Genomic DNA, 27,963 nt, shown 5'->3' with positions numbered 1-27,963 from the left:
ATCAATACATAGTGCAACAGACAGACAAAAAATCACATTACCTATTCATGACACAGTCAGACCCAATGGTAGCTGATATCTCACTGCATGCATCTAGATATTGACCTGAAATTGTCACTACAGTACCACCAGCTTCTGGACCTTCTTGAGGCTCAAAGGAAGAAATGGAAGGATTCTGTAGGATATTAATAAAAGGAAGATGCAATGTATTTAGGCACCAGAAACAAATATGTTCGGTCTTTGGATCGACCGTCGATGCTGCTTCGATACTTGCTAATAATGAACTATGAACTAATTAATCAGAATTAACACAAAATTTATATTGGCCAATATCCCTACAGGCAAAAATTACTGTTTTATCACAATTAACAATAGTAACTTAATTGATTTCATAAATAGTAAGGATCGACCAAGCATTGATCGAAAGATCAAACTAATTTGTTTCTATTGCCTTTTTCTTTTAAATATCTGCTTTTTGGTCAGATTGGATATAAGAACTTCTCTTGACTACAAGTCTGTAGAATAAAATCACTTGATTCATTGGGAGGGGACTTTCCATCAGTCTATCATCTTCTCTTAGTTTTTCCTCTTTATATACTTTCAGCAAACATCAGCATGTCTATATACATGTGTAGGTCTGGTAATGGAGGAATTAATTGCATGAAAAGACTGGGCCAGAGAAGCATATTATCTTTATTTCATGATGGCTAATATGAGAATGTACTGCTATGTAGAAAAGTAAATGGGGGATTTATTTTACATACCCTGTAAGTAAATACCACACTGCCAGTACTTTGTAGTACAGTCTCATCTGCACCTTTGATTTCTACAGTGATGTCTTCTTCAGAATCTGTACGACCTGAAGGTGTCCTGCAACTAACACTGTGAGAAACATTAGAAATGTGATTAGGACTATTACATACAAAAACACTCAATTATAGGAATAGTAAATATTCGCCCTACCATATTGTAACTTTCAGCTTCGAGTGCACACTTCAATTTTAAGGTGTTTACGGTTCAGTGCTTTTAAACAAGAAAATTCTTAGGTCAATCTATGTTAAGTTTTTGATCATTTGGCATCTAAATTATATAGTTTCACCTGATATTGGTGGCGTTTACCTGCGAGAGTTCTGAATATGAGAAAATTCCACCCGAAATTAGCCATTTTCCCATTGAAAACTGTGTAATAGATAATTAGTGGTGTTGAACCTATAGCAAATTTGAGGCAGTAGCCCCCCTTTCTATCCTGCAAAGTATTTAGCCCACATATGTTCAGTGCATTGAGTGCAATATGTAACCAATGCCACCCTTTATGTGACTGAAAATTATAAAATAGATGAGACTTTACCACTAACATTTTAATTCTCAGCATATTATAGCCTGCAACATGGCAAAACTCCGGGGGTCACTCCCATTGTGGCCTGTACACCATCCGCGATAATAAAAACACATAAAAAGGGTATTTTTATTTGTGGGTAGGCACGATACGCGCGTATCATGTTTAGGGTGTCAAAAACATGACAAATTGGAAAATAGGGTAGCAAAATTGCAATTGCTAATATGCGGAAATGAAATATAGGGTATGAAATTTGATGCAAGGAATAAAATCCATGTGTTACCTGTTTATGGTATCGTTTTAGCCAAGGGTTAAATCCTTGTTTAGGATGCTTTTCAAAAGTTGATTATCGCAGATAGTGTACAGGCCACAATGGGAGTGACCCCCCTGGGGCAAAACTATCAAGATGAAATTGCACAATAAGATAATCAATTATTTTGTTTGATCACAAATCAATTCAAAAATTGTCTGTTCATTCTAGTTTTTGCACTATATTTGTAATAACCTATGATATTCAGGGTGTTATCAATTGGGAGAAATACATTACACTTACAATTTTGTTGTCACATGATATTTCAGCCTTACCTGCTTCCAGTCATATACTCCTGACTCAAACCACTAATATCACAATCTTTGTCCCCAACCATCACAGAGACTACATCATTAAACTCAAGGCCTAGGTCAGTCCCCATGACAGATATGATGGTGTTCCCTTCATTAGGTCCAGAGGGTGGCCATACCTACAAAATGAAATGGTGATGTAATAAGTTAGTAAACATTAATATCTAAACCATACTTCAACAACACAGCTTCAACTCACGCAAATCAAGTAAATTTTTAAAACATTGTGGTTTAACGTGGCTGTGTACTCTAGACGTTGTTTCTTTTGCAAAATTGAGCATTTTTGATATGTATGTACTTTGTTATGTTTTTATAAATACAAGGAAAGAAAATCCAGATTTGTAAACAACAACTGCACTATTTTATGGGTTTTATTTCACTATTTCACTTGTGTTTGCAATTTTAAAAAAGAGAGAAAATCTTTGTTGTACCAGCAGGGCACACGCGTGCAACAACACATCATGCTGCATAGTCGCGCGAGTTGTTTATGCACAGATACGCTACGCATACGGGGCGTTTGTCTGCATGCGTAATTTCAAGTGGTCAAATGGCTCCGTTTTAGCTGATAAAATGTGGGTTTTTTCAAGTTCTTTCCCCCGATTTAAATATCAAGTTATGCATGAATTTTACTCTGACTTGTCAAGGGGCTGTGGATTTACCCGATGTTCACGAAATGTGATGTAGAAAAACGAGAACTGCCGCATTCTCCTGTGAGCTTCAATGAAAGTGCAAAATGTGACCACTTCAAACTTCAACGGCCATTATTTCGATGTTCATTTTCTTGGTAAAATGACGATTTAGGTACATGATAACTCAATAAATACAGTATCTACAGGTAAGCAAGTTATGGCACTTTTACTACATGCATGTCTCAGAGTACACAGCCACCTTAAAATGTAGTTGCACACTAGTCCCTCCCCATACAAAGTGAATCAATGCTTGAATAAAAACATATTATTATATGGTATTATAAGTGGTGATTCCACAAAAAATTGGGTTTAATATGCAATGCATGGGTTTAATTTGTTTAATCATGACCCATCTCATAAAATTAGCTTAATCTTACATGGAGGAAATGGATGGTCAAGTGTGCCACCTTTTATTTTCTAGGATTATAGTGTTGCTCATCTTACCCCTGATAATATAGGCATTGGACAGTTTTCATCAGTCCCAGCTTCCAGCCATCCTCCACTACACTTGGAGTTATCATTCACTGTACACATAGTATTGGTCTTACACCAGCCACACATTAATTCTGGTCTTGTTGTGGTACTTGACAAGCAGCGACTGCAGTCTGGTCTTTTAACTTCACATTTGTACAAAGTCACTGAAAGACAGTTTAAGCAACATAAGTTGAATTTATTTTTGGGTTTTAACCACTGGATAATAGATTCATTGTTTAATATTGTCAGGAACAAATGAGTTTTCTTTCCACGAAAAAGACAACCACTTAAGTTGATGATTACTGAGAAACGGCAGTCTGAAACCATGCATAATCCACCTACTTGAGAGTACTAACAAACTATAGCCGTTCACTCTCATATCCCATCCTTAATATATCAGTGAAAATTAACCAATAATGGTTGAACATATTCAAATGCATAGTATTTTGGCTTAATTTTCTCAGCAAAATTTTGCTATGGGACAGTTTAAGGACTCTTATCCGACAAGCAAGTGTATGTGTCGTCCTTGTGTCAAAGGGCAAAATATAATATCTGGGTACAATATCATTATCAAACAATGAAACCATCTTACCTTTAAATCCAAAGACATCATCCAGTATTCTGTTATCATTCCACATTACAGACAAACTGACATCCAAGTCTTGAATTTCCTCATCGAAGGTGTACTATGTTTCATGAAATATAAAAACAGAAATGTTTTAAGTGTGAGCTTGTTATACACAAAGTCACATGGTTTTCCCCATAAACATTGTCTCCTCAAAAACATTCTGAGATTATGTGTAATTCAGACATTCAGTATACATATAACTCAAAATAGAACAAAAATTTCTGAGTTTTGTTATATTTTTTGAGAAGCAGGAAAGTGTCATGAGGACATTTAAATAATCTAAGGGTTTTGATACAACAACGAAGTGAAATAAGATCACCTTAAAGTGCATAAGAAATTGAGTAAAAGGTTATTTGAAGTTCTGCCCTTCACAGGTGAGGGGAGTATTTCTTCCTGCACCCATCCATCCCATTTGTGCAGCACAATGTTACTGCATGTCCATGTAATATTTTAGAATATGAAGCATTTGTCTTCTAGATCCAATTATGGATCCAATCTCTTACACACTGGCAACACAACCAGGTAAACGCACCAATTTGAATCTGCCATAAATCCAATATGGCATCACTCTCAACTTGAGACAAGACTAACTATAGGGCCAGAGGTGTAGCGGGCGATGTAGATTTACTTTGAGATAGAGAAAGCATGTAAAAAGGTAGGTCACTGGCACATCTGTTGCGATTTAAAAATCCTGGACAGGGATGGGAATTGAAAGGGTTGGGAGATGAGCAAAGTTTGTAAAATATTTGTAAAGATGATATGTGACAATATCATGCCACTTGGAGAGGAGAGGTCTGTTTTCAAAAGATCATCATGAGACAGTACGGATCATCATGATCCGTACTTGCTGTTTCTTTCAATATGTTACAATGTAACAACAGTGAAAACATTTTAATAATGATGCGGCTTTGCACATCTAACTGAATCTGCTTCTAGTAAACCCATTACATGCATCTCATTATAACAGAAGGGCAAAGAAACTGCCAAATATTTTAGTTTACTTTTAGAATTTTATGAGATATATTTTACCATTCTTTGTGTACAGGTGAACTCCTCTCCTGACCTCATGGCTGCTGTAGACTCCTCACTGCCATCTATGCTCAATACACATTTGTAACTTGTAACCTATGAAGTTATTTACAGAAAGAGAAAATTATGACAATATCATTATTATCACACAACCATGTGTGCTACAATAATACTCATAAATATCTTCTTTTAAACGCCTTATCATTGATCAGCAATATTCATTCCATTATCTCCCAAGAGATCCCCCTGTTGAATTTCTTATATTCCCATATATCCAAAAATGTTTTTATTCATTGACCAGAAACTGAGCATGCATGGCAGGTTCTTTTGCTTTATCTGCCAACAAGCATTGACACTTCATATTTGATTTACACAAATATTATATCAGTTAAATGTAACAGGAGAAAAACCAACATGGAATTTAGCTATACAACACATGGTCTATTTCTTATACATTGCATACCCTGTTCATATCTGGTAAATTCTTGCCAATGACTGTGATATCTCTGCTTACACCTACTGGCACCAATCTCTCTCCATCCTGGGCAATTAGCTGAGGACACTCTTCTGGGCCTTGTCTAGGGGCTATCTCTGGGTTCTGAAACATTCAATATATTACAGTGATTGTAGATTGTGTAAAAAGAACAATAAAGACACAAGATGCTATGAATTTGAAATAAAAACATTGCTGATAATGAGTAATCAAATATAATCACTAAAACTCTTACGTTAATTCCATTTATGATGCTGTTTGTCTCATCTTCCATGGTGCATGTGCTGTTGTCATGGGTACACTTGTTGCTATAGATACACCAATCACAAGCCCAGCTGCTATTAGTACAAGCTACACACCTTTTACGTATGAAAAGAAAAGAACAAAATTGTAATTTGACACTGCTCTTGATCCCAATTAATTTTACTCATCACACACATCCACATTTGTATTAATTCTCAGTCCGATAATTCTGGCTAGAGTGATACTCAGGATCATATTTGTGTTTGAACATTCTTGTCCTGTAACTCATGTCCAGCACTTCACCTATTTGGGGGAAATTCTGGTATAGACAAAACTGATTAAAATTTCATTATATTGAAAATAGCATATTGAACTGCGAACAGAAACATGATAGGAATTTAGGGGTGGGGTTATAGCTGGATCTCTAACTAAACATGAAACCATCTAGTGATAAAATAATGTTTGTTTCATCACAGGTAAATATGCACCACTTACAATGCAAAGTGGTTTCCAAACCACAAGAGTCACCTGCTTCCATGATTACCTTTCCTTACAAGTTTTCCTTACAGTTTTCTTTAACAACCTTCATGATTGCATTTGAAAAGAATTCAACTGTGTCTTCTAAATTTTGAAATATTTTAACAACTATGAGCTTTCACCACTAATCCTCAAATGAACTGTCCAGATTAATGCACCTCTTCCAGAAAGATGAGGGAGAGGTGATTATTTTCCAAGCATTAAAATACAAAGACTGTTCATGATTAGAACTCAAACAAATGAATGTATTGGTATCTTACCCTTTATGTGTGTTACATTCATAGAAGTAGAATTCCCTCTGCACAAACTTCACTCGCGTCTCAGTAGAATAAACATACAACTGCATAATGGTGTGATCTGAAAGTAGGCAAATGAAGTTTATAAATGATTAGATATGTTTTGCTGCATGATTATCATATTTTCTGAATGTTTTCTAATGTAGTTAAATTGACACATTTGCCTACAATACCAATAAGAATTAAGATTTGATAACTTGTATACACACTCCAAATTGCTTAAAGATTACTGATGTAAAAAACAATTTTGCTAAAGAAGATATGTTTCATACGTACCATTACCAGATGTTATCCTAGGTATATCAGACATAGCAGGTGTAGTACAGGTTAACTTGTTACCATCTTTACTGGCTGCTACAGCAGGAATGTTATCAAATATACACTGGTAAGAGGCTCCATTGTTTAGGTCTGGGAGTTGTTCTACAGTCAGGATAATCTGAAACATTGAGATACACTTGTGTCACTTATCAAATCAAACTTAACCCTAACAGGACTGTATACTACAAAATACTGCTTGATATATGCGCTGTTCGTGGTGTGATGACGCAATCGCCCTAAGTGATATATAGGCACAGTTTCGCTGGCCAGCGAAGCCCAAGACCCGTGGCAAAGTGTCGCAGACCCAGTGCTTGGCATGCGAGGGGTCTCAGGTTCGAATCCCACCCAGAGCAAACAACTTCTTTCTTTGTTTTCTCTCTTTATTCCTTCCTTCTTTCCCTTCCCGTCGCCAAAAAGCCCTTAGGCAGTTAGGGTTAGTTTGATATTTTTGTGGTCACCAATCAGAAATGCTGCAATATGAGTCAATAATACTGATCAATAAATTTGGATCAAATTTTAAATGTTCTCATGTATTTTCTTTTCCTTTCAGTAAATATTCAAAATTGTATTGTTATTTTTTTTATTACTATTGTTGTTGTTGTTGTTGTTGTTGTTGTTGTTGTTGTTGTTATTATTGTGGCGATCCTGACTTTTAGACCACCCTCGCTATATAGGGCTCAAATATTACTATTTCATCAAGGTTTAATATTCTAACAAGCTTAAACTAAAAGTTTCATCTAAGGAGTCAAGCTTTAAACTATTAAGCAACAATATCCAACAAGCTAAAAACTATTTTTTACCCGCTTTTTAACAAGCTAAAACCAATTTTTGAAAAGAAGCTTTAACATCAATGTTTTCATTGTAAAACCATCTAAACAATCTTTAAAAATACAGTGACCTACCTAATATTACTAATCTATGTTTCCGATGATATCCAAGAAGCTAAAATATTGTGAAAGAGGGCAGGGCTTGAGTAATGAGGGAAATTATGGGTAAAATACATCACGTTTTTCGAGAAATTAAGCCATCTTGAATAAATGCAGAATTGCGTCATGCAGTAAAACGATGTCAAACGCAGCTTGAAAATGCATGATACGCGAGCGTAAATTACCGTCAAAATGAGCGTACATCAAGCGCTTGTGCTACGCTGTAAACTTCGAGCTGGCATCACCGGTTTTGTAACCAGCTCTTTTACGTCAAAAATAGCTATAAAAACGTGAATTTTTGAACAAAATAAAGCTTGTTTGATGGAATAAAAGGTATGTTTGTACAGTTAAAACATGTTTAACCTTGTTGCGAAAGTTTAATATGATAAATTTGCAATTTGTACCTTATATAGCGCGGGTGGTCTAAAAGTCAGGATCGCCATTATTGTTATTATTATTATTATTATTATTATTATTATTATTATTATAAGAAAGCACTGCTGTCTCTAATATATGATTTTGGAACTTGCTTTGTTCAATAAATGCCAATAACATGAACTTATGTGCAAAGAAGTGCATATGCAATACTTACTTGTTGTTCGGTTTGAGTGATTGGTAAACTGTCATATGGAGTCACATTACTAATAGAGACACATTGAACATTGTTATATGGCAGCCATCTTGTAGATACATCAGACATTGGACATTCGTCATGCAGAGTACATCTACATACAAACAACAAAGGTTTCAGTTATTATTTCAGTTATTATTTTGAATTTAGTTCTAATACTGGAACTAAATTTTTGGAACTCACTTTCAAAATTTTAGTTGCAGTATTAGATGTAATGTCAAAATAATGTTTTAAACTACTGGAATAATCTACAGTTACTTATCAAACTGCCAATTAGTGCTGGATTATATGCTACACATACCAACCTTAGTTTAGTCCTAAAAGTTCACTTTTAACATGAAAGTAGCATGACATGTAAAAGGTGTTGGATTATGAAATGACTATGCAAATATACATCAAAAACAGAGAGTGTACGTTAAGAGCCTGTTTGTGGGATTTTTAAAGCAAAATTCCTTCAAATTAAAAATAAAATTAATCATTAAAGATGTATTTAATATACACAATTCTTTTAATAAGTGAGCTGAGTATGGGATCCACATCCAAATGTTTTCATCAAAAAGCTTGAGAGTATGATGCTGTGCTGCCAGATTCACTTTGAACAACTATAGGTGGACATCTGGTATTGGTGGTATGCTACAACAGCTGTCCTGGCAAATATTGGAAGACTGGAAAAGACAAGCTAAACTTTATAAATGCTTTTCAAAATCCACCACATCTCCAATATCTAGCATCAAAGAACCACACATCTCCAACTCGTACTGGGAACTCCCAAGCTTTCTGCATTCCACAATCAACTTTGCTTGCTTGTTCTGATCCTTCCCAATGGGAAACTTGGCAGAAATAAGACAAAACTACACAAACATCAAGCTGGATAAACCAATCAAATAAGCAGATTTAATGTCTGGGATAATCAACCAGAGCAACCACATAGGTTTCCTACTTAGACAAAACAAATAATTTACTCTAGGCTTGTAGTTCCAGAACTTAACAACAAACTAGGAATACTACAGAACCTCACTCTTACCATGCATTGTCAGGATTGGAATGGTCTTCAGGAAGCAGGCACCCAAATCCCCTTAAGGTTATTAATTATTTTAAACTGTTGCGATTTGGTCATTCACAGCATCTTGCAAATGGTAGTGAGCTTTGGCAAAAACTGCATTGCTCATTTCATAACGAACGTGTAAAAGAATTCAAATATCACAGATATATTTGGTAGGTCCTGTGGTTCTTGAGTTATGTTGTAAAGAGGGCTGAAACAACAACACTTTTGTAAAACGTACATAACTCATTAACAACAATAAATTAAGCAAGTTTTCAAGGTATAGGATTTGTAGAATGATGTTTCGCAAAACATCAAGGTGTTATTTTTCAATAATATATGGATCTAGATAATGAAAATTGATTTTTTTAGTTGCTTCGACCAACAATACCTCGTCTACCCTTAATGCATTCAAGGGAGGACTAAACTAGTCTTTTCTTAGTCCCCGAGTACTGATGCTTTCACTTTGGGGGAGTTTGCACTATACCAGAAGAAGATGGAAAATTCTTTGGTGTTTACGTACACTGTGAGGAAGCTAAAATGAAATAAACAATAATTATTAGGACTACACATGATGAAATGATGACATGGACATACCGTCTCTCCAGTGTACACCATCCACAGTATGGGTCTCCATCTTGTCCTCCATTACCTCCTATGCAGTCATCACACGTTGTGTAGGCAGCACAATTAGAAACTCTCAATTTCAAAAGCTGTAAAGCATAAAAGTGTGGAATTACAAGATTATATTAAATTATTTTGAAAAGTTTGGAACCACTAATATAAATTATAGTATGACTTTCACAACAAAATAGCAATGAAAACTTAGAAAGCACACAACTTTTCAAGATAGTCTTGTAGAATTTAATTAGGGAAGTGATACATATGTAAGCTCCTACATCTATTGAATTCTTGACATACCATAAGGAAAGTATCCATACCAAGCTATTAAGGTAACAATGCAACAATGTGTTTTGATGTGGCTCATACGAGCACATACATGCTGCCTTTGTTGCCAATTTGTTTATTTGCAAATTTGATTTCTGGGTAGGAATAACCTCATGTGCATTTTAACCTTGACATTCAATTTAATAACAATCTTATCATTTTGATGGGACACAGAAATTAATCCAACCGTGCCAACACAATATGTGATATATGATCACAGTTGGTGTACAGCTGTTGAAAGCTGTGTTCATTCAATTAAAATTTCAAGTATAGGCATGCAATACCTCAACATAACACAGTCCATTGCTAGGATTTGGCCAGAATTTGGCCCACATGTTGAGCTATGTTGGTAAGTAGTAATGGTATGTTAATGCAACTTGATTGTTATTTACGCTCATATCAAACCGCAGTGTGCTCCTCCTATAGCATGTTGTTTTTCAAGATTGGCTCTGTGAACTATATTACAAACTAAGGTACAGGATCCCATTAGTTTTTGAGTAAAATGCACTTATACTGTCCTATTTTGCGAGCCAATAGTGTCAGTATTGTCACCATTTCTTTGTTTATATCCATCTCAGCATCCTTCAACACAGGACTACTCAAACTAATCCTCTCATACTCTCTGCCAGAACTTTCCTTCTCAATATGAACTTACCTGCTTCTCTAGCCAATAGTATCTTACCTGTTGTCGTGTCAGTATTGTCACCATTTCTTTGTTTGTATCCACCTCAGTATCCTTCAATACAGGACTACCCAAATTAATCCTCTCATACTCTCTGCCAGAACTTTCCTTCTCAATATGAACTTACCTGCTTCTCTAGCCAATATTATCTTACCTGTTGTTGTGTCAGTATTGTCACCATTTCTTTGTTTGTATCCACCTCAGTATCCTTCAATACAGGACTACCCAAACTAATCCTCTCATACTCTCTGCCAGAACTTTCCTTCTCAATATGAACTTACCTGCTTCTCTAGCCAATATTATCTTACCTGTTGTTGTGTCAGTATTGTCACCATTTCTTTGTTTGTATCCATCTCAGCATCCTTCAATACAGGACTACCCAAACTAATCCTCTCATACTCTCTGCCAGAACTTTCCCTCTCAATATGAACTTACTTGCTTCTCTAGCCAATAGTATCTTACCTGTTGTTGTGTCAGTATTGTCACCATTTCTTTGTTTGTATCCACCTCAGCATCCTTCAATACAGGACTACCCAAACTAATCCTCTCATACTCTCTGCCAGAACTTTCCCTCTCAATATGAACTTACCTACTGCTCTAGCCAATAGTATCTTACCTGTTGTTGTGTCAGTATTGTCACCATTTCTTTGTTTGTATCCATCTCAGCATCCTTCAATACAGGACTACCCAAACTAATCCTCTCATACTCTCTGCCAGAACTTTCCCTCTCAATATGAACTTATCTGCTTCTCTAGCCAATAGTATCTTACCTGTTGTTGTGTCAGTATTGTCACCATTTCTTTGTTTGGTATCCATCTCAGCATCCTTCAATATAGGACTACCCAAACTAATCCTCTCATACTCTCTGCCAGAACTTTCCCTCTCAATATGAACTTATCTGCTTCTCTAGCCAATAGTATCTTACCTGTTGTCGTGTCAGTATTGTCACCATTTCTTTGTTTGGTATCCATCTCAGCATCCTTCAATACAGGACTACCCAAACTAATCCTCTCATACTCTCTGCCAGAACTGTCCCTCTCAATATGAACTTATCTGCTTCTCTAGCCAATAGTATCTTACCTGTTGTTGTGTCAGTATTGTCACCATTTCTTTGTTTGGTATCCATCTCAGCATCCTTCAATACAGGACTACCCAAACTAATCCTCTCATACTCTCTACCAGAACTTTCCCTCTCAATATGAACTTACCTGCTTCTCTAGCCAATAGTATCTTACCTGTTGTTGTGTCAGTATTGTCACCATTTCTTTGTTTGTATCCACCTCAGTATCCTTCAATACAGGACTACCCAAACTAATCTTCTCATACTCTCTGCCAGAACTTTCCCTCTCAATATGAACTTACCTGCTTCTCTAGCCAATAGTATCTTACCTGTTGTTGTGTCAGTATTGTCACCATTTCTTTGTTTGTATCCACCTCAGTATCCTTCAATACAGGACTACCCAAACTAATCCTCTCATACTCTCTGCCAGAACTTTCCTTCTCAATATGAACTTAACTGCTTCTCTAGCCAATAGTATCTTACCTGTTGTTGTGTCAGTATTGTCACCATTTCTTTGTTTGGTATCCATTTCAGCATCCTTCAATATAGGACTACCCAAACTAATCCTATTATACTCTCTGCCTGAACTGTCCCTCTCAATATGAACTTACCTGCTTCTCTAGCCAATAGTATCTTACCTGTTGTTGTGTCAGTATTGTCACCATTTCTTTGTTTGGTATCCATCTCAGCATCCTTCACTACAGGACTACCCAATCTAATCCTCTCATACTCTCTGCCAGAACTTTCCCTCTCAATATGAACTTACTTGCTTCTCTAGCCAATAGTATCTTACCTGTTGTTGTGTCAGTATTGTCACCATTTCTTTGTTTGGTATCCATCTCAGCATCCTTCACTACAGGACTACCCAAACTTATCCTCTCATACTCTCTGCCAGAACTTTCCTTCTCAATATGAACTTACCTGCTTCTCTAGCCAATAGTATCTTACCTGTTGTTGTGTCAGTATTGTCACCATTTCTTTGTTTGGTATCCATCTCAGCATCCTTCAATACAGGACTACCCAAACTAATCCTCTCATACTCTCTGCCAGAACTTTCCCTCTCAATATGAACTTATCTGCTTCTCTAGCCAATAGTATCTTACCTGTTGTTGTTTCAGTATTGTCACAATTTCTTTGTTTGTATCCACCTCAGCATCCTTCAATACAGGACTACCCAAACTAATCCTCTCATACTCTCTACCAGAACTTTCCCTCTCAATATGAACTTACTTGCTTCTCTAGCCAATAGTATCTTACCTGTTGTTGTGTCAGTATTGTCACCATTTCTTTGTTTGTATCCATCTCAGCATCCTTCAATACAGGACTACCCAGACTAATCCTCTCATACTCTCTGCCAGAACTTTCCCTCTCAATATGAACTTACCTGCTTCTCTAGCCAATAGTATCTTCATTTCATTTCATTTTCATTTCATTTTATTTGCCAGAAAATACATAATACAAAACAAAAATTCATACAATATAAAAGTACAATACATACAAGCATGATAAAATACATTAAAAAATGAAAATAATGAGGGAAATCGATTTTAATTTAAATACAATCATTAAATTTAATTAAACAATAAATTGACATTCCTACCAATAAAATATCAACAGCAAAAAAGGGGGGAGCATTTGGGTGAGGTGTATAGATGAACAGGATACAAGTCAAGAACACAGGGACGAACAAGAACGAGAGTGCCCTGGCAGGGAAGACCAAATAGTAGCAAATGCCACTTTCGAAGTGGTCAACCTAAAAGCACTCCATGAAGAAACAGAACAAAAGTGCATGCATGCTGTTCTCCAACCATCTCATCCAAAGGCTCCAAATCCTAAAGAAAAAGAAAATAATGATATTGCACATAATAAATTATTTACATTTACATTTAGTTAGGTATCTTACCTATTGTTGTGTCAGTATTGTCACCATTTCTTTGTTTGTATCCATCTCAGCATCCTTCAATACAGGGCTGCCCAAACTAATCCTCTCATACTCTCTGCCAGAACTTTCCCTCTCAATATGAACTTACCTGCTTCTCTAGCCAATAGTATCTTATCTGTTGTTGTGTCAGTATTGTCACAATTTCTTTGTTTGTATCCACCTCAGCATCCTTCAATACAGGACTACCCAAACTAATCCTATCATACTCTCTGCCAGAACTTTCCCTCTCAATATGAACTTACCTGTTTCCTTAGCCAATAGTATCTTACCTGTTGTTGTGTCAGTATTGTCACCATTTCTTTGTTTGTATCCATCTCAGCATCCTTCAATACAGGACTACCCAAACTAATCCTCTCATACTCTCTGCCAGAACTTTCCCTTTCAATATGAACTTACTTGCTTCTCTAGCAAATAGTATCTTACCTGTTGTTGTGTCAGTATTGTCACCATTTCTTTGTTTGTATCCACCTCAGCATCCTTCAATACAGGACTACCCAAACTAATCCTCTCATACTCTCTGCCAGAACTTTCCCTCTCAATATGAACTTACTTGCTTCTCTAGCCAATAGTATCTTACCTGTTGTTGTGTCAGTATTGTCACCATTTCTTTGTTTGTATCCACCTCAGCATCCTTCATTACAGGACTGCCCAGACTTATCCTCTCATATTCTCTGGCAGAACTTTCACTCTCAATATGAATCTGGAAGAATATTGAACGAGAAGTGTTTGAAATAAGCCAAAATCAAATTGAACAACAGTAATGTTACACTGGTCCACATTTGTGATTCTTTGTAGACTTCAGACTCACAAATCAATAACATAGGTGATAACATGGATTGATGCTGAAGAGTGCACACCAGTAAATACAAGTCTCCTACATCAGTGTTTCAAACGAGGAAACATGCAACACAACTTAATTTAATACATTAGAAAAGGCTTAAAACCCAACTATTAGGCCCCGATTTATATTTAATCTTCATTTAGGCCTGAGAAATAGATTGTCTGTGTAAAATGTCTTCATCTGACCTTCGACTTGCAGAAAGGGTAAGTTTTGAAGAACTGAGTCGCTCTGGAGTCAAGAAATTCAAAGTCAATGGTGCTATTTACTGGTGTGCACCCTGTATGATTTTGACCTTTTGACCTCTGTCTAAATGTTTTTGCCACTTTCAAAATTTTTATCGATAAAATCCTTCACAGCTAAGCTACAAATGACTGTGTAGCAGCGGTCGATTTCGATGGTATCGCATCGCATTTTGCGATGCAATTTCCATCAACTGCTATGCACTTTTCCAAAATGCATCGCTAAAAGTGCTATACATAAATTTGAGCTAAACACATCTGGATGATCTGTAATTCCCCGAAAATCAAAAACATCTCGCAGTTGGTATTTGCTTATTCTTGTTACATCTAAGATAATTATGCTGTACCCGTTGCAAAAATAAGACAAAGCAATGCCGGGTACCATATTACGAAATCTATCATGGTTGATTGCTTATGTCATATGTCATGCTTATGTTTACTAGCGTTACTCCCCCCCCCAATTATGTGAGAGAATGTCGCCATTGCACGCACTAACACACAAAATCATAACACATGTTCCTGGTGAAGGGAGTTACCAAGAGCATAAGATCAGCGACCTTCGGAAGCTTGCAATATTTTTACGGGGATGAGATAATGTCGAGATAATGTTGAACAAAAATTAGGTGAAGAGTTTACTGAAGACCTATTCTGGTTTTATCGTTTTTGAAGGTTTTTTCCATCTGTGGTATTTTTGCTGTTCTTTATGGTTGTGGAGCGACTTTACCAGGTTTGCAAAATTGCAACATTATTTTTAATGCTCATTCCTCGCGGTAAAAGTAAAGGCCTACCTTTTTTTTTCAAATGCTATGATCCTGCTTCGTGCATATAATTATATTTGCTAATTGCCCTCAAACTCTGCCCTCGAGCGTGACATGTGATCGTCTGGGGGCTTTATAGCCGAGATTTGATGACAATGACAGAAGTTGTAGATTCGCTACGCAAATACAAATATTGCATCGCAAAATGCTACGCATTTTTCTTTTTTTGCATAGCAAAATAACTGCTATGCAAAATTTGGAAACTGCTATACAAACATGTGTTTTGCATCGCACAAACAGCTATGCAAAAAAATTGACTGAATTTGAACCCTGCTGTGTAGCATACCAATTGGATGGTTTCTAGCCTGTTTAGCAAACGAACTGCAGATTTTTGACTAGTGAAGGAATATAGGGCCTAAAGGTAAGATTTGTGTACAAATAGGGCCTAAATGCATACTCAGATCACTGATAGCTTTGCAAGACGAATGTACATGCATGATAATGCATTGCAAGACTTCCAAATTTGGCACTGCTGGTGTGCTCTAGCATAGAACTGCAAAAGCATGAGATCTCTTATGCAGCGGGGTTGCACAGACCACTATGGGGGGAGGGAGGTAGGGAGCATCACTGGGCCCCAGGGGCACCCAAGCACTTTTTCTGCAATTTTTTCTGGGATTTTCTAAATGTTCAAATCGATTGACAGGAGACATGGCCTTTCAGCCCCCACACCCCTGCAACACCCCCCTGCCCCTATGATAATACACCACTGGCCATGTATTCCTCATTTGCTTATGCAATTTACTTATCTTCATGTTTGCTTGCTCTTATTTAGAGAGATTGAAATGGCAAATCAAGAAATTAGTTAACTCTAATTTTGTCATTGCTATCAGCAGTAGATAGCAACAAATTCTAAAAATGTAAATTAGCTAATTAGCATATTAAAAGCCCCTTCAAACTGAAAGAACCAGTCTAATCATGTTTACCAATATCCAAATTTATGATATATTATATAAACATCATTTCATAAGAATTCTTTATAGTCAGTATGAGTCCATCTTGCCAACTTTGGTGACAAAATTTGAAGCGGTCTGTGGGCCTGCAGAGTAGCATATCAAGATGTCCACAGTGTTCTTCACAGGGTTTTGGCTCAATGCCCACCTTATTTGGAACACTGGAAAGTAGAGGTATTGGCAGATGCACCAGTGATAATATATTCATCAAAACTGGTCCAATGATGGGAAAGTGGAAATGGCAGTGCACAAATAAAATATCAATGTCTATTGGTATCACTTTATTTAACTACTTTTGAAAGCGGCTCCAACAAGATTACTGGCTTACTACTGACTCACAAATTAATTATGAAGAGCAATACTTTTTTACCTTGACTAAATCACCAGTTGTTGTTCCAACAAAAGCCACAGTATGGTCCCTATGCGTGGTTGTAATGATAGATGATGGTAAAGTATCATTCCATTCAATTACAGCAGTTGATACTAGAGGTGTAATACCTGATGCAATCTGCCAATTTGTTTGCTCTATGCACTGCTGTCCTATTGCTTGCTCACGAGTTAAAGACTGAAAAACAAAGGAAATCAATTAGCTTAATTCAAATCTTTACTAAGGTAAATAAATAGTACAAATTAGCCTCATCACAGCTACAAAATAACTTAGTTTGGCTCAGTTGTTGAAATATATAACATTTGTAAAGGTCTGTAAAGCAAAAATATCAATTCAGCTCAATCAAGTATGGCTAAACATTTGTTACAAGAGTTACGTGCTATGGGGATTTTCTTTTTTTGTTTGCCTTTTTTGGCAAATATGTAAATTCATTTCTGACAATGGAGATGAAATCATTAAAGAAATAAAGGTCCAAAACAAGGGTCTGAAATGGGGCCACATATAAATATGCAGGCAACCACATTTCACATAGCTATATGCTGGTAGGTTTCTGGGTGTGTGTATCATTTTGGACAGAGATTATGCTGATTTCACACCACCAAATAGTATTATTATGGTTGTGCACCCTGAATGAATTTATCAGAAAAACTCATAGATAGCCTAAAGTAAGCATTAAAATGAGCAGAAATTTGCATAACTTTTGGATTTGGATTGGTCATGATAAGTAATATCAAATCCTGCAAGTGTACCACAGATGGGAGAGATTGAGTATTTTATAATGATTTTAAGCAGCCTTTTCTATACAGAAACACTGTCATGATTTTGCATGTATATTAGGTAATTCCAGACATCATAGACTTTGAGGGCCAGTCGTAATGATGGTCAACCTATATTTTTTCACAGTCAGAGGGATCAGGCTAGGGCAAATTTCAACCATCATAGCTATCGCTAAGAACTGAGATGCTCCTGCGAAGAAAAAATGATGTTTTCTTATGGCAAATTTAGTACATATCTCTATGGGGATTTATTTGGTGGTGTGAGAAAAATGCTTTCAAACAGATGCTAACAGCTGTTGAGTTTTAGTTCAATCAGATTTACAAAAATAAGGCCACAGGAACATTACGGGGATGGTGCTTTCAAAAATTGAAGCAGAAAGATCTCTGAAAAAACACCCCAAAATCACTGGTCATTATATTTGTCATCCTAATTCTTCACCTATTTTAACCAGTCAATAGCACCAAGCCCTATTGTGCCATTTACTGGAATAAAACAGGTAACAGATTAGGATGATGAATATAGTGATTTTGGTTTTCATTTTTTAACCCTAACACTATCCATGTTTTTTTTTCCTATCAGAAGGAAAAGAAGGAATATAAAAGGCGATAAGATGAACAAAGAAGTTACTTGGTATCCCTGGGAATCAAACATTAGACCCATTTGAACAAAATCACCAACCAGTTGCAAAAGAAAAGATGATACAAGATGAGTGCTAGAGCAGCCATATGTAATTGTAATGCATGAATGAAGGTCTGTGGACCACCATTGTTTGAGGTGGGTCGTCGTCGTCGTCGTCGTCGTCGTCCTATGAGTCATGGCTAACCCGTTGTGACCCTTTTGATGATATCATTCCAGCTATTTCGGTCTTGTGCAAGACAATAGGCTGCAGTAAGAGATAGTCCTGTACACTCTTTGATTCCATCTGACCAACGTGTCTTCTGTCTACCTCTCCTGCAATGTCCTTCAACATGACCTTGAACAATGATCTTCTCCAAGCAATCTCCGTCTCTTCTAGAAACATGGCCAAAATATTGAAGTTTGTTCCGGTCAATCTTCTGGCATAATGAGGTGTGGTCTCCTATCTGGCTTCTGACAAATTCATTTGTTTTATGTTCTTTCCAAGAAATTCTCAACATTTTCCTCCAGCACCACTGTTCCAAAGCTTGGATTCTAGATCTATCTGCTCTTCCAATAGCCCAGGTTTCAGACCCATATGTGGCAATCGGGAAGACCAGGGCATCCATGATGTTCATCTTTGTTGTTCTAGAGATTCCTCTATCTTTCCAGATGTCTGTGAGTGCAATGGCAGATGTTCTTGCCATAGCCAAGCGTCTTTTGATTTCCTGGGAGCTGCCTCCTTCCTCTACAATGAGGGATCCAAGGAAGTTGAAAGTATTAACAACCTCTATGTCCTCTCCACCTGCCTTCACTTGTTGGTCTACGTTTCCACCACAAATCATGACCTTTGTCTTCTTGACATTGAGAAACAATCCATACTCCTCACTGCCCTTCTTAACTCGGTTAATGAGATTTTGTAGATCAGAAGCTGTTCTTGCAATGAGGGTGGTATCATCAGCATACCTGAGGTTGCTTATTTGTCGTCCTCCTATTGAAACCATACCCTCGTAGCCATCAAGTGCATTCCGCATGATATGCTCGGCATATATGTTGAACAGGTATGGTGACAAAATGCATCCCTGGCGTACTCCTTGGCCAATTGTAAAACATTCACTATCTCCACCTTCTGTTCTTACTGTGGCTTCCTGTCCTTTGTATAGAGATCTAATCAAATCCACCACATGTGCAGAGAAGCCCATATCTTTCATGATGATCCATAATTTTCCATGTTGGACACAATCAAATGCCTTGGAATAATCAATGAAGCACAGAAATAAAGGTTGCTGGAATTCCATGTTTTTCTCCATTAGGTTTCTCAGGTTTCCAATTTGGTTTCTAGTTCCCCTTCCTCTCCTGAAACCTGCCTGCTCTGGTGGTAACTCTCTTTCTAGATGACCCCTAATTCTTTCAGCAATGATATGGAGCAGCACCTTGCTGGCATGAGAGATAAGAGATATGGTAAGGTTATTTGCACATTCCCTTATGTCCCCTTTCTTTGGTAGCGGGAGAAACACTGCTCTTTTCCAGTCTTCCGGCCATTCTTTACTTCTACATATCTTGTTACAGAGTTTGTGGATGATGGCGACTCCTTCAGCATCACTTTCTTTCAACAATTCTGCCGGGATGTTATCAATTCCGGGTGATTTACCATTCCTGAGTCTTTTTATGGCTTGCTCAACTTCACACATCAAGATGTCTGGGTCAGCATTTGTATCTTCCTGATCAGGTTCTACATCAGGTGTATTTCCTTCTCTAGATGCATACAGGTTTTCACAATACTGTTTCCACCTCGTTTTGATCTCCTCTTCTTCTGTAAGGATGTTGCCAGCTTCATCTTTCAGCACATTGAGCCTGTGAGTTGGTTTGTTGGTCAGTAGCTTGATGTTTCTATACATGTCCTTGGTGTTGTTTGTTACACTGTCCCTTTCAACCTCGGCACATTTCTGCTTGATAAAGTCAGTTTTATCTTTCCTGACCTGTTTTTGTATTCTCCTGCTCAGATCACGATAATCCTGGCGGTTATCATCCTTATCAAGACCCCTTTCCTTTACTTTCCTTCTTTTATCCGCCAATTTAAAAACCTCTTCTGAAAGCCAGGGCTTTTTCATGTTCTTTCTTTTGGGGAGTGTCTTCTGTGCTGTATTTGTAATTACAGTTTTGATTTCTTGCCACAGTTCTTCTGGTGTGGACTCCTCTGGATCATCTTCCAATAGCTTCTGGAACCGATTCTTCACCTCAACTCTATAGCTGTCACTGATCTTACTCACATCGTATCTGGTAGGCTTTCTTTGTTGTTTTTTACGTCTCAGCTTAAACTTCATGTTTGACATAAGAAGTTGGTGGTCTGATCCACAATCTGCCCCAGGATATGTCTTTGCAGACATGAAACTAGATCGCCATCTCTTCTGGACCAAAATGTAATCAATTTGATTCCTTGTACTATGGTCTGGGGATGTCCAGGTGTAGAGCCTCCTTGGGTGTTGCATAAAGAAAGTATTGAGGATGATAAGGTGGTTTTCTTGGCAGAAGTCAATAAGCATTTCTCCTCTCTCATTCTGTTCTCCCAGGCCACAGTTTCCCATCACATTTTTGTTGGTACTTTGTCCTCCAACTTTTGCATTGAAGTCTCCAGTGATGATCATAATATCTCTCTTATTGATACTGTCTATAGCCATTTGGAGGTCATCATAAAAGGTTTTGATTTCTTCTTCATTTGATGCTCGAGGTAGGTGCGTATGCTTGAATCACAGATATGTTCATTGGTGTTCCTTGTATTCGGATGGTAATGATTCTCTCATTAATTGGGTTGTATCCTAGAACACACCGGGCAACATCTGGGTTGGCAATGAAAGCAACACCATGCTCTCTCCTTGTGTCTTTCCCAGAGTAGTAGGCAACATGATTGCCAGGTGTGGTGAAATGCCCTTTTCCGGTCCATCTCATCTCAGAAATTCCTATAAGGTTGACATCATTTCTATCAAGTTCTCTGGTTACAATGTTCAGTTTACCATGGTTCATCGTTCTAACATTCCACGTTCCAATTTTCAATGTTGTTTTCCAGAGGTTTCGTCTGGCTTCTCTGTCCACAGACCCATCAACTCCAACACTTCCATTTGGCTTTGATGTTGGAGCGTCATTGGAACCAAACATGATGCCATCCGTCCTCTCTTCCTCAGTAGCATTTGAGACACCTTCAGGCCTGGGGGTCTCACTATCCAGTGTCATGCTTCTCACATTTATGAAACTCATCATCAAGGTATACATGGCAATAAAGATGTTAAGTGTGATGGGTGGTGGTTTGCCGTTGCCTTCCACCCCGAAGGCAACCAACCAAAAAATAACCTTTTAAAATAATAAGTAAAGAAAACAAATTCAATCCTGCTGATTAGAGAAATTCGTCGGTCGCAACACATAGTGGCATACGTGCAGGACAAACGCAAAATAGATTTCCGAGAAAAACGTGTTTGAAGGATATGCTACTAATAACATAGTCTCCAATATTACCTCTCAGTGGACCGATTACATTTGAAATTGAAGTTAAAGGATTAAACTATTAAACTGTAACTTAAATAGTTAAAAAGGAATAACTTTTACATGATATATCTACCTCTAAACTTATACGCCACTATGTGAAACGGAAGATTTGGGTGTTTCGGCGGATTTTTGAAGCGTAAGTCGCACATACCCCACTATGTGAAACGGAAGATTGGGAGGTTTCAGCAGGTTTTTGAAGCGTAAGTCGCACGTACGTACTATGTGAAACAGAAGATTTGGGGTTTTCGGCTGGTTTCTGAAGCGTACGCCACATTATTGACGGATGATGTGCCTAAATGTCATCAAATCCGATTTTCGCCGTTTCACATAATGGCGTATGATAATAGTTCGACAGTTTGTGAAACGGAAGATATTGGATTCTTACGGGATTCTTAACGCGGCTGTGTACTCTAGACATTGTTTTTATCGCGAAATTGAGTTTTTTTGATATGTTTGTACTTTGTTATGTTTTTTATAAATACAAGGAATGAAAATCCAGATTTGCAAACTCCAACTGCAATATTTTAAGGATTTTATTTCACTATTCCACTCGTGTTTGAAATTGAAAAGGAAAGAAAATCTTTATTGTACCAGCAGGATACACGCTACGCAACAAAGCATCGCGTTATGTCGCGCGATTTGTTGACGCACAAATACGCTTACGCATACGCCGACGCTTATCTGCATGCGCCGCGCATCTTATGGAAACACCACGGAAGCACAAAAACCTGTGGTCAAATGGCTCCGTTTTAGTTGATAAAATGTGGGTTTTTTCAAGTTCTTTCCCCCGATTTAAATATCAAGTTATGAATGGATTTCGCTCAAACTTCTCAAGAGGCCGTGGATTTACCCGATGTTTATGTAATGTAAGGTAGAAAAATAAAAACTGCTGCATTCTCCTGCGAGATTCGAAAGTGCAAAATGTGACCACTTTAAATTTCATCGGCCATTATTTCAATGTTCATTTTCTCGGTAAAATGACGATTTAGGTACACGATAACTCAATAAATACAGCATCTATAGGTAAGCAAATATGATCATCGTAAAAAGCATGATCGACTCAAGAAACGGTTTTCTCATTTTTTTTATATTTTGGTCTATTACCGATTTTAGGCATCATTTTGTGCAAATAGTCGTTTGTGAATTTTAAGAACGTTCATTTTGATGCCTTATATGGTCAATATCTCAAAAAATAAGGCCAATATCAAAAAAATTAAAAAACCGTTTTTGGAATGGAGCCTCAAGATTGAGCTAAAAACATAATAAAATATTTTGGAAAGAGTGTATTTTTGTTATGATGTACCTAACAAATATTGCCCAAAACACACTTTTTTGTGATTTTCTTCATAATTGTTGTTTTTACCCCAAATCTGTATTTATATTAAGATTTATTGATGTCTTGCCTTCATAAAAATGTATACTTTTATATGTCTTATGCTTGAATAATTACAAAGTTATTGCACTTTTACTACATGCATGTCTGAGAGTACACAGCTGCCTTAACATAAGTCAATTAATTAATTAACGTTATTTATTAATTAAGTATAGTTGAGCTTTCTAACTTGGTATACTTGAAGAACTTGATATATAAAACTGTTGGGCCAAATTTCATAAAATTGACCAAAATCACTGTACGCCACTATGTGTTGCGACCGACGAATTGTTTGTTATAGTGTCAACAGAGAAGATATCTGACACTTCCCATACTGCATTTCTCCCATTTTAATTTCCTGTACTGGTTTGCTCTCTGGTACAACATGGGTCGATAGTGAAGAAATGTACCTCAATGAACAGACAATCATCTAGATCTTGCAAAACATGTTTATTTCTTGACTATTGACCCATGTTTAACCAGTTTATTCTCAGGTGCAAACAAAGGAAACCTGTACAAGTAATGTGAGTGTCATTTGATGAAATGGGGTGATATATCATTTTTGCAAAAACTTTTGGGAAGGGTAAGATATCTTTTCTGTCAAGGAATGATTTTTAAATGTGTGAACTAGCTGTCCATTGATATCTTTGGTTAAATATTCTCTGATGAGTACATGTTAACATATATCAAATGAATATTTTGAGATGGCACCTAGACTGCTAACTTTAACAGATCATGGAGATATTTGTATATTAACAATTCAAAGAAAAGGATGCTTTACTTAGTCATGTGATGTCTTCAACTGAAAAAAGTCAATTTGGTTATATCATTAAGAAGTTAGAAGACATCCTGATGCAAATTTCAACTACTAAAATATACATAAATCAAGTTCATGTAATGCAGATTCTGCTGCAGCTTGAGTTGTAGTCAAAAGCTTCCACCTTTCTTGTATACTTGGACAAGAAGGACAGGAATGAAGAATAATAGTAGTTCATAACCTCATGAATATACGCGATGCATGAGACCTAATCAAACTTATTTATTCTCAAAATGCTAATGTGATGCGTGGTTACTAATAACCATTAATGGTCGCTCAATGAGGGCACAGTCATGTAATCAATTTTTTTGGATTGGATCACAGGCTTTACATATATTAATGAGGTTATGAATAAAATTGGACACTTCTATTTATTCATTTATTTATTCTTTCTTTAGGCAGGGTAGCCCCTTCAATGCTAATACATAATTTCCATGGAGGCCCTGCAGCAAAAAGTAAAAAAGAATCTTATACAGTAGAAAGAAAGAAAGAAAGAAAAAGAAAGAAAGAAAGAAAGAAAGAAAGAAAGAAAGAAAGAAAGAAAGAAAGAAAGAAAGAAAGAAAGAAAGAAAGAAAGAAAGAAAGAAAGAAAGAAAGAAAGAAAGAAAGAAAGAAAGAAAGAAAGAAAGAAAGAAAGAAAGAAAGAAAGAAAGAAAGAAAGAAAGAAAGAAAGAAAGAAAGAAAGAAAGAAAGAAAGAAAGAAAGAAAGAAAGAAAGAAAGAAAGAAAGAAAGAAAGAAAGAAAGAAAGAAAGAAAGAAAGAAAGAAAGAAAGAAAGAAAGAAAGAAAGAAAAAAACCAACTAACTAACTAACTAACTAACTAACTAACTAACTAACTAACTAACTAACAACTAACTAACTAACTAACTAACTAACTAACTAACTAACAACTAACTAACTAACTAACTAACTAACTAACTAACTAACTAACCAACTAACTAACTAACTAACTAACTAACTAACTAACTAACTAACTAACTAACTAACTAACTAACTAACTAACTAACTAACTAACAACTAACTAACTAACTAACTAACTAACTAACTAACTAACTAACTAACTAACTAACAATGATGTTGACATCTGACCAGATTACTTGATCACATCATCAATATCCATTACCTCATACAATATTATAACAAAATTACTTACAAATTCAACACATTGAGAGCCTTGGAAATATCCAGCTTTAAATCCACCTCCTTTGGTTAGACATCCAAAAACTGCATCAAGGAAAGCTTCTTCAATGTCCTGTAGTTTAAATACACACAAGGCTGACTTGCTGCTTGGAATATTTGAAGATAAAGGGGCACCTTCATTCTCAGCAAACACTCCATAGAAGACATCATCTCCTGCATTGAGGCCTAGTGATGTTGCTAAAGATGGACCTGCTGGCCCAACATAGGCAGCTTGAATTAGGTTGTAGTGGTTCCCTTCAGAACTGCATTCAATAAGTATATCTGCATAGGAGTTTTCAAGTGCAATGTTATTGTGACATATATGATTAATTTTAGAGACATAAGTATCTCTTTCATGTGGGCCAAAGATACTGTCATCTGAGCTTATATCCAGTATTTGTGATGTTGCAAAATAAGTAAATTCTTTCCAATTAAACACTTCTGCATAGTTAAAAGCAAGGTCAATACCACTAACACCTGTACTGAACTGAAGACTGCCATCTCTTTCAGTTCTAAACAAGTCATTAATATTTAGCTCCCTCCTAGTCAATGGCAACACATTAGTTCTCCTGGTTTCATCAAGTGTTGCACTCACATAGAGTGCATCTACACCACCATTTCTAGGTCCAGGAGCTATGATAGCTTCAGTTGTTAACTTCCCTGATGCAACAACTGGGTGATTACTTTCATATAAAACAGTGTTCACATTTGACAAATCACGAGTTTGACAAGTTCCTTGGTTCTCACTTCCACATGTAATGAGTCTATTATGTGCATAATCAATCAGGAGAATCTTGTTATAATTGGGACAGGTTTGAGCACTGTCTTCACACTGTGCTGCCGTGTCAGCTCTTTCTTGCCTGACAAAATCTTCTCCCAGCTGATATAGAGCATCACTGGCTCCTATGTATACAATACCAGTCTCATTGTGAGTTACAAAATGAGTGAGTTCTGATGATGGATTAATACTGAAGGCTGCACTTTCATATGCTGACAGATCTAGACCAATAGTCAAGTGTTTACATAAAATCAACAAAGTAAGTGTGGTGCTAATGAGTAGACATTTGTGTGTATCCATGATTGGTATTTTTCTGTGACGAAGTTGGCTTTATTCATACTTCATGGCTCAAATTCTGTCAAATAAAAGAACATACTCACAATAATTAGACTGATATAACATGGCAGAAATTTCAAATTGGTTTGATCAATATCATCATAGCAATACAACATATATTCTTCTTTACCATTGCTGTTCATTCATACCAAGTACGGTATATTTTGACTACTTCCCCATGGCTGTGCATTTACTCATACACAGAGAAGTAGTCAAAACTTCCACACCCCTACTACCACATGATATCTTGACCTGTGTGTCACCGTTCCTTTAGACATAGCTTTATGTTACACAATGGCGATTCTGCAGATGCGTTTATCGTGAAAATGGCGTCAGCTGCTGCAGTACGTTATTTTGCCAAGATTACTGATGGATAAAACGTGAATTTGACATTTTATGAAACAAAATGTTATTTATAGAGTATGTTAAAAAATAAGAATAATCTAAATCTAAATTAATTGAACAAAAAGCCTCTGATAAAATCAGGTAAACCACAATATTAAACTTATTTACTATACCGGCTGGCATGCTGACATGACAGGTACTGATACAGGTGTGTTTTGACTTTTGTTTACTTTTACTGGGATAGTGAAAATATTTATGAGGTATGGGAATACAACATGTTAAATTTTGGGAAACTATTCAAAGCTACTGGTCCCAGGGTGTTGGATGATTTCACTAGTCCCCTCCTCTGATGCATCGGGAAATAGTCAAATCATCAACACAAGGACCAATCACTATAATCAAATTTAGTAATTCTTGGCCAAACTGGAACATGCGCGTTGCATCCATGTAGTGTACTAAGCGTGTACGCAGTGTAAGGCGCGGTATACTTTCTTCTGTACCGTGCTATATTTGCATGTGTTTATCGCGGAGCCACTAGCATTCACAGTGTTCCAGTTTGGCCAAGAATTACTTAATTTGATTATAGGAGACATTTTTCTTCGAAAAATCTGTGACTGGTTGAAAAATCTGTTAAAAAATCTCTGTTGCATCACCGATTTTTCACTGAGTTTTCAACCGATCACAGATGTTTGTCTCCTAGTGAATAGTTTTGACTACTTCCCCTCAATTTGTACACTGCAGACAGATCAAGAAGCACAATAAAAACAACTTCTTGTAATGTCTACAGCATTTAATTTTCATTGAGCAGGTACAAGTCCTGTGTACATTGTAAACATTTGTGGAACCCTGTGGCATTCTGAAATTTAAAAGGTTTTTTCAAAGATAGTGCTTTTCCTAGATAGGATTAATACAGAGCAAATCCATTAACACTATGCAGATTCTTCAGCTGATCTATAGTATGTTGGTGTGGTTAAAGAAGTCATATTCTTTTTCCTTGTCATCAATCATAAGCAAGGTTTAATTTGAAGGGGATAATGCAGTTTATTAAAATACCCATGGGTCCACGGTCACAGAAA

The 27,963-nt window shown here is 36.7% G+C and overlaps 2 protein-coding genes across 2 annotated transcripts in view; both read right to left on the bottom strand.

Moving 5' to 3' along the window:
- LOC140147206 (plexin-A2-like) overlaps nucleotides 1–27,963 on the bottom strand; it is a 148,509-nt gene that overhangs the window by 24,608 nt on the left and 95,938 nt on the right. The gene's annotated exons all lie outside the window — the stretch shown is intronic.
- LOC140148153 (plexin-A4-like) lies at nucleotides 38–26,632 on the bottom strand. The gene is made up of 15 exons (XM_072170013.1): nucleotides 25,403–26,632; nucleotides 17,114–17,308; nucleotides 14,446–14,595; nucleotides 9,861–9,976; nucleotides 8,183–8,315; nucleotides 6,623–6,782; nucleotides 6,311–6,407; nucleotides 5,506–5,629; nucleotides 5,241–5,375; nucleotides 4,778–4,873; nucleotides 3,713–3,806; nucleotides 3,091–3,284; nucleotides 1,922–2,076; nucleotides 765–882; nucleotides 38–175 (listed from the first exon to the last, which is right to left on the bottom strand). The coding sequence occupies exons 1-15, from the start codon at nucleotides 26,504–26,506 to the stop codon at nucleotides 38–40; spliced, it is 3,009 nt and encodes a 1,002-aa protein (XP_072026114.1). The 5' UTR covers nucleotides 26,507–26,632.

This window comes from Amphiura filiformis, chromosome 3 (assembly GCF_039555335.1).
Source record: "Amphiura filiformis chromosome 3, Afil_fr2py, whole genome shotgun sequence".
NCBI classification, from domain to species: domain Eukaryota; kingdom Metazoa; phylum Echinodermata; class Ophiuroidea; order Amphilepidida; family Amphiuridae; genus Amphiura; species Amphiura filiformis.
The sequence above is the reverse complement of the archived record's forward strand: the minus strand, read 5'-3'. Positions and strand labels throughout refer to the sequence as shown.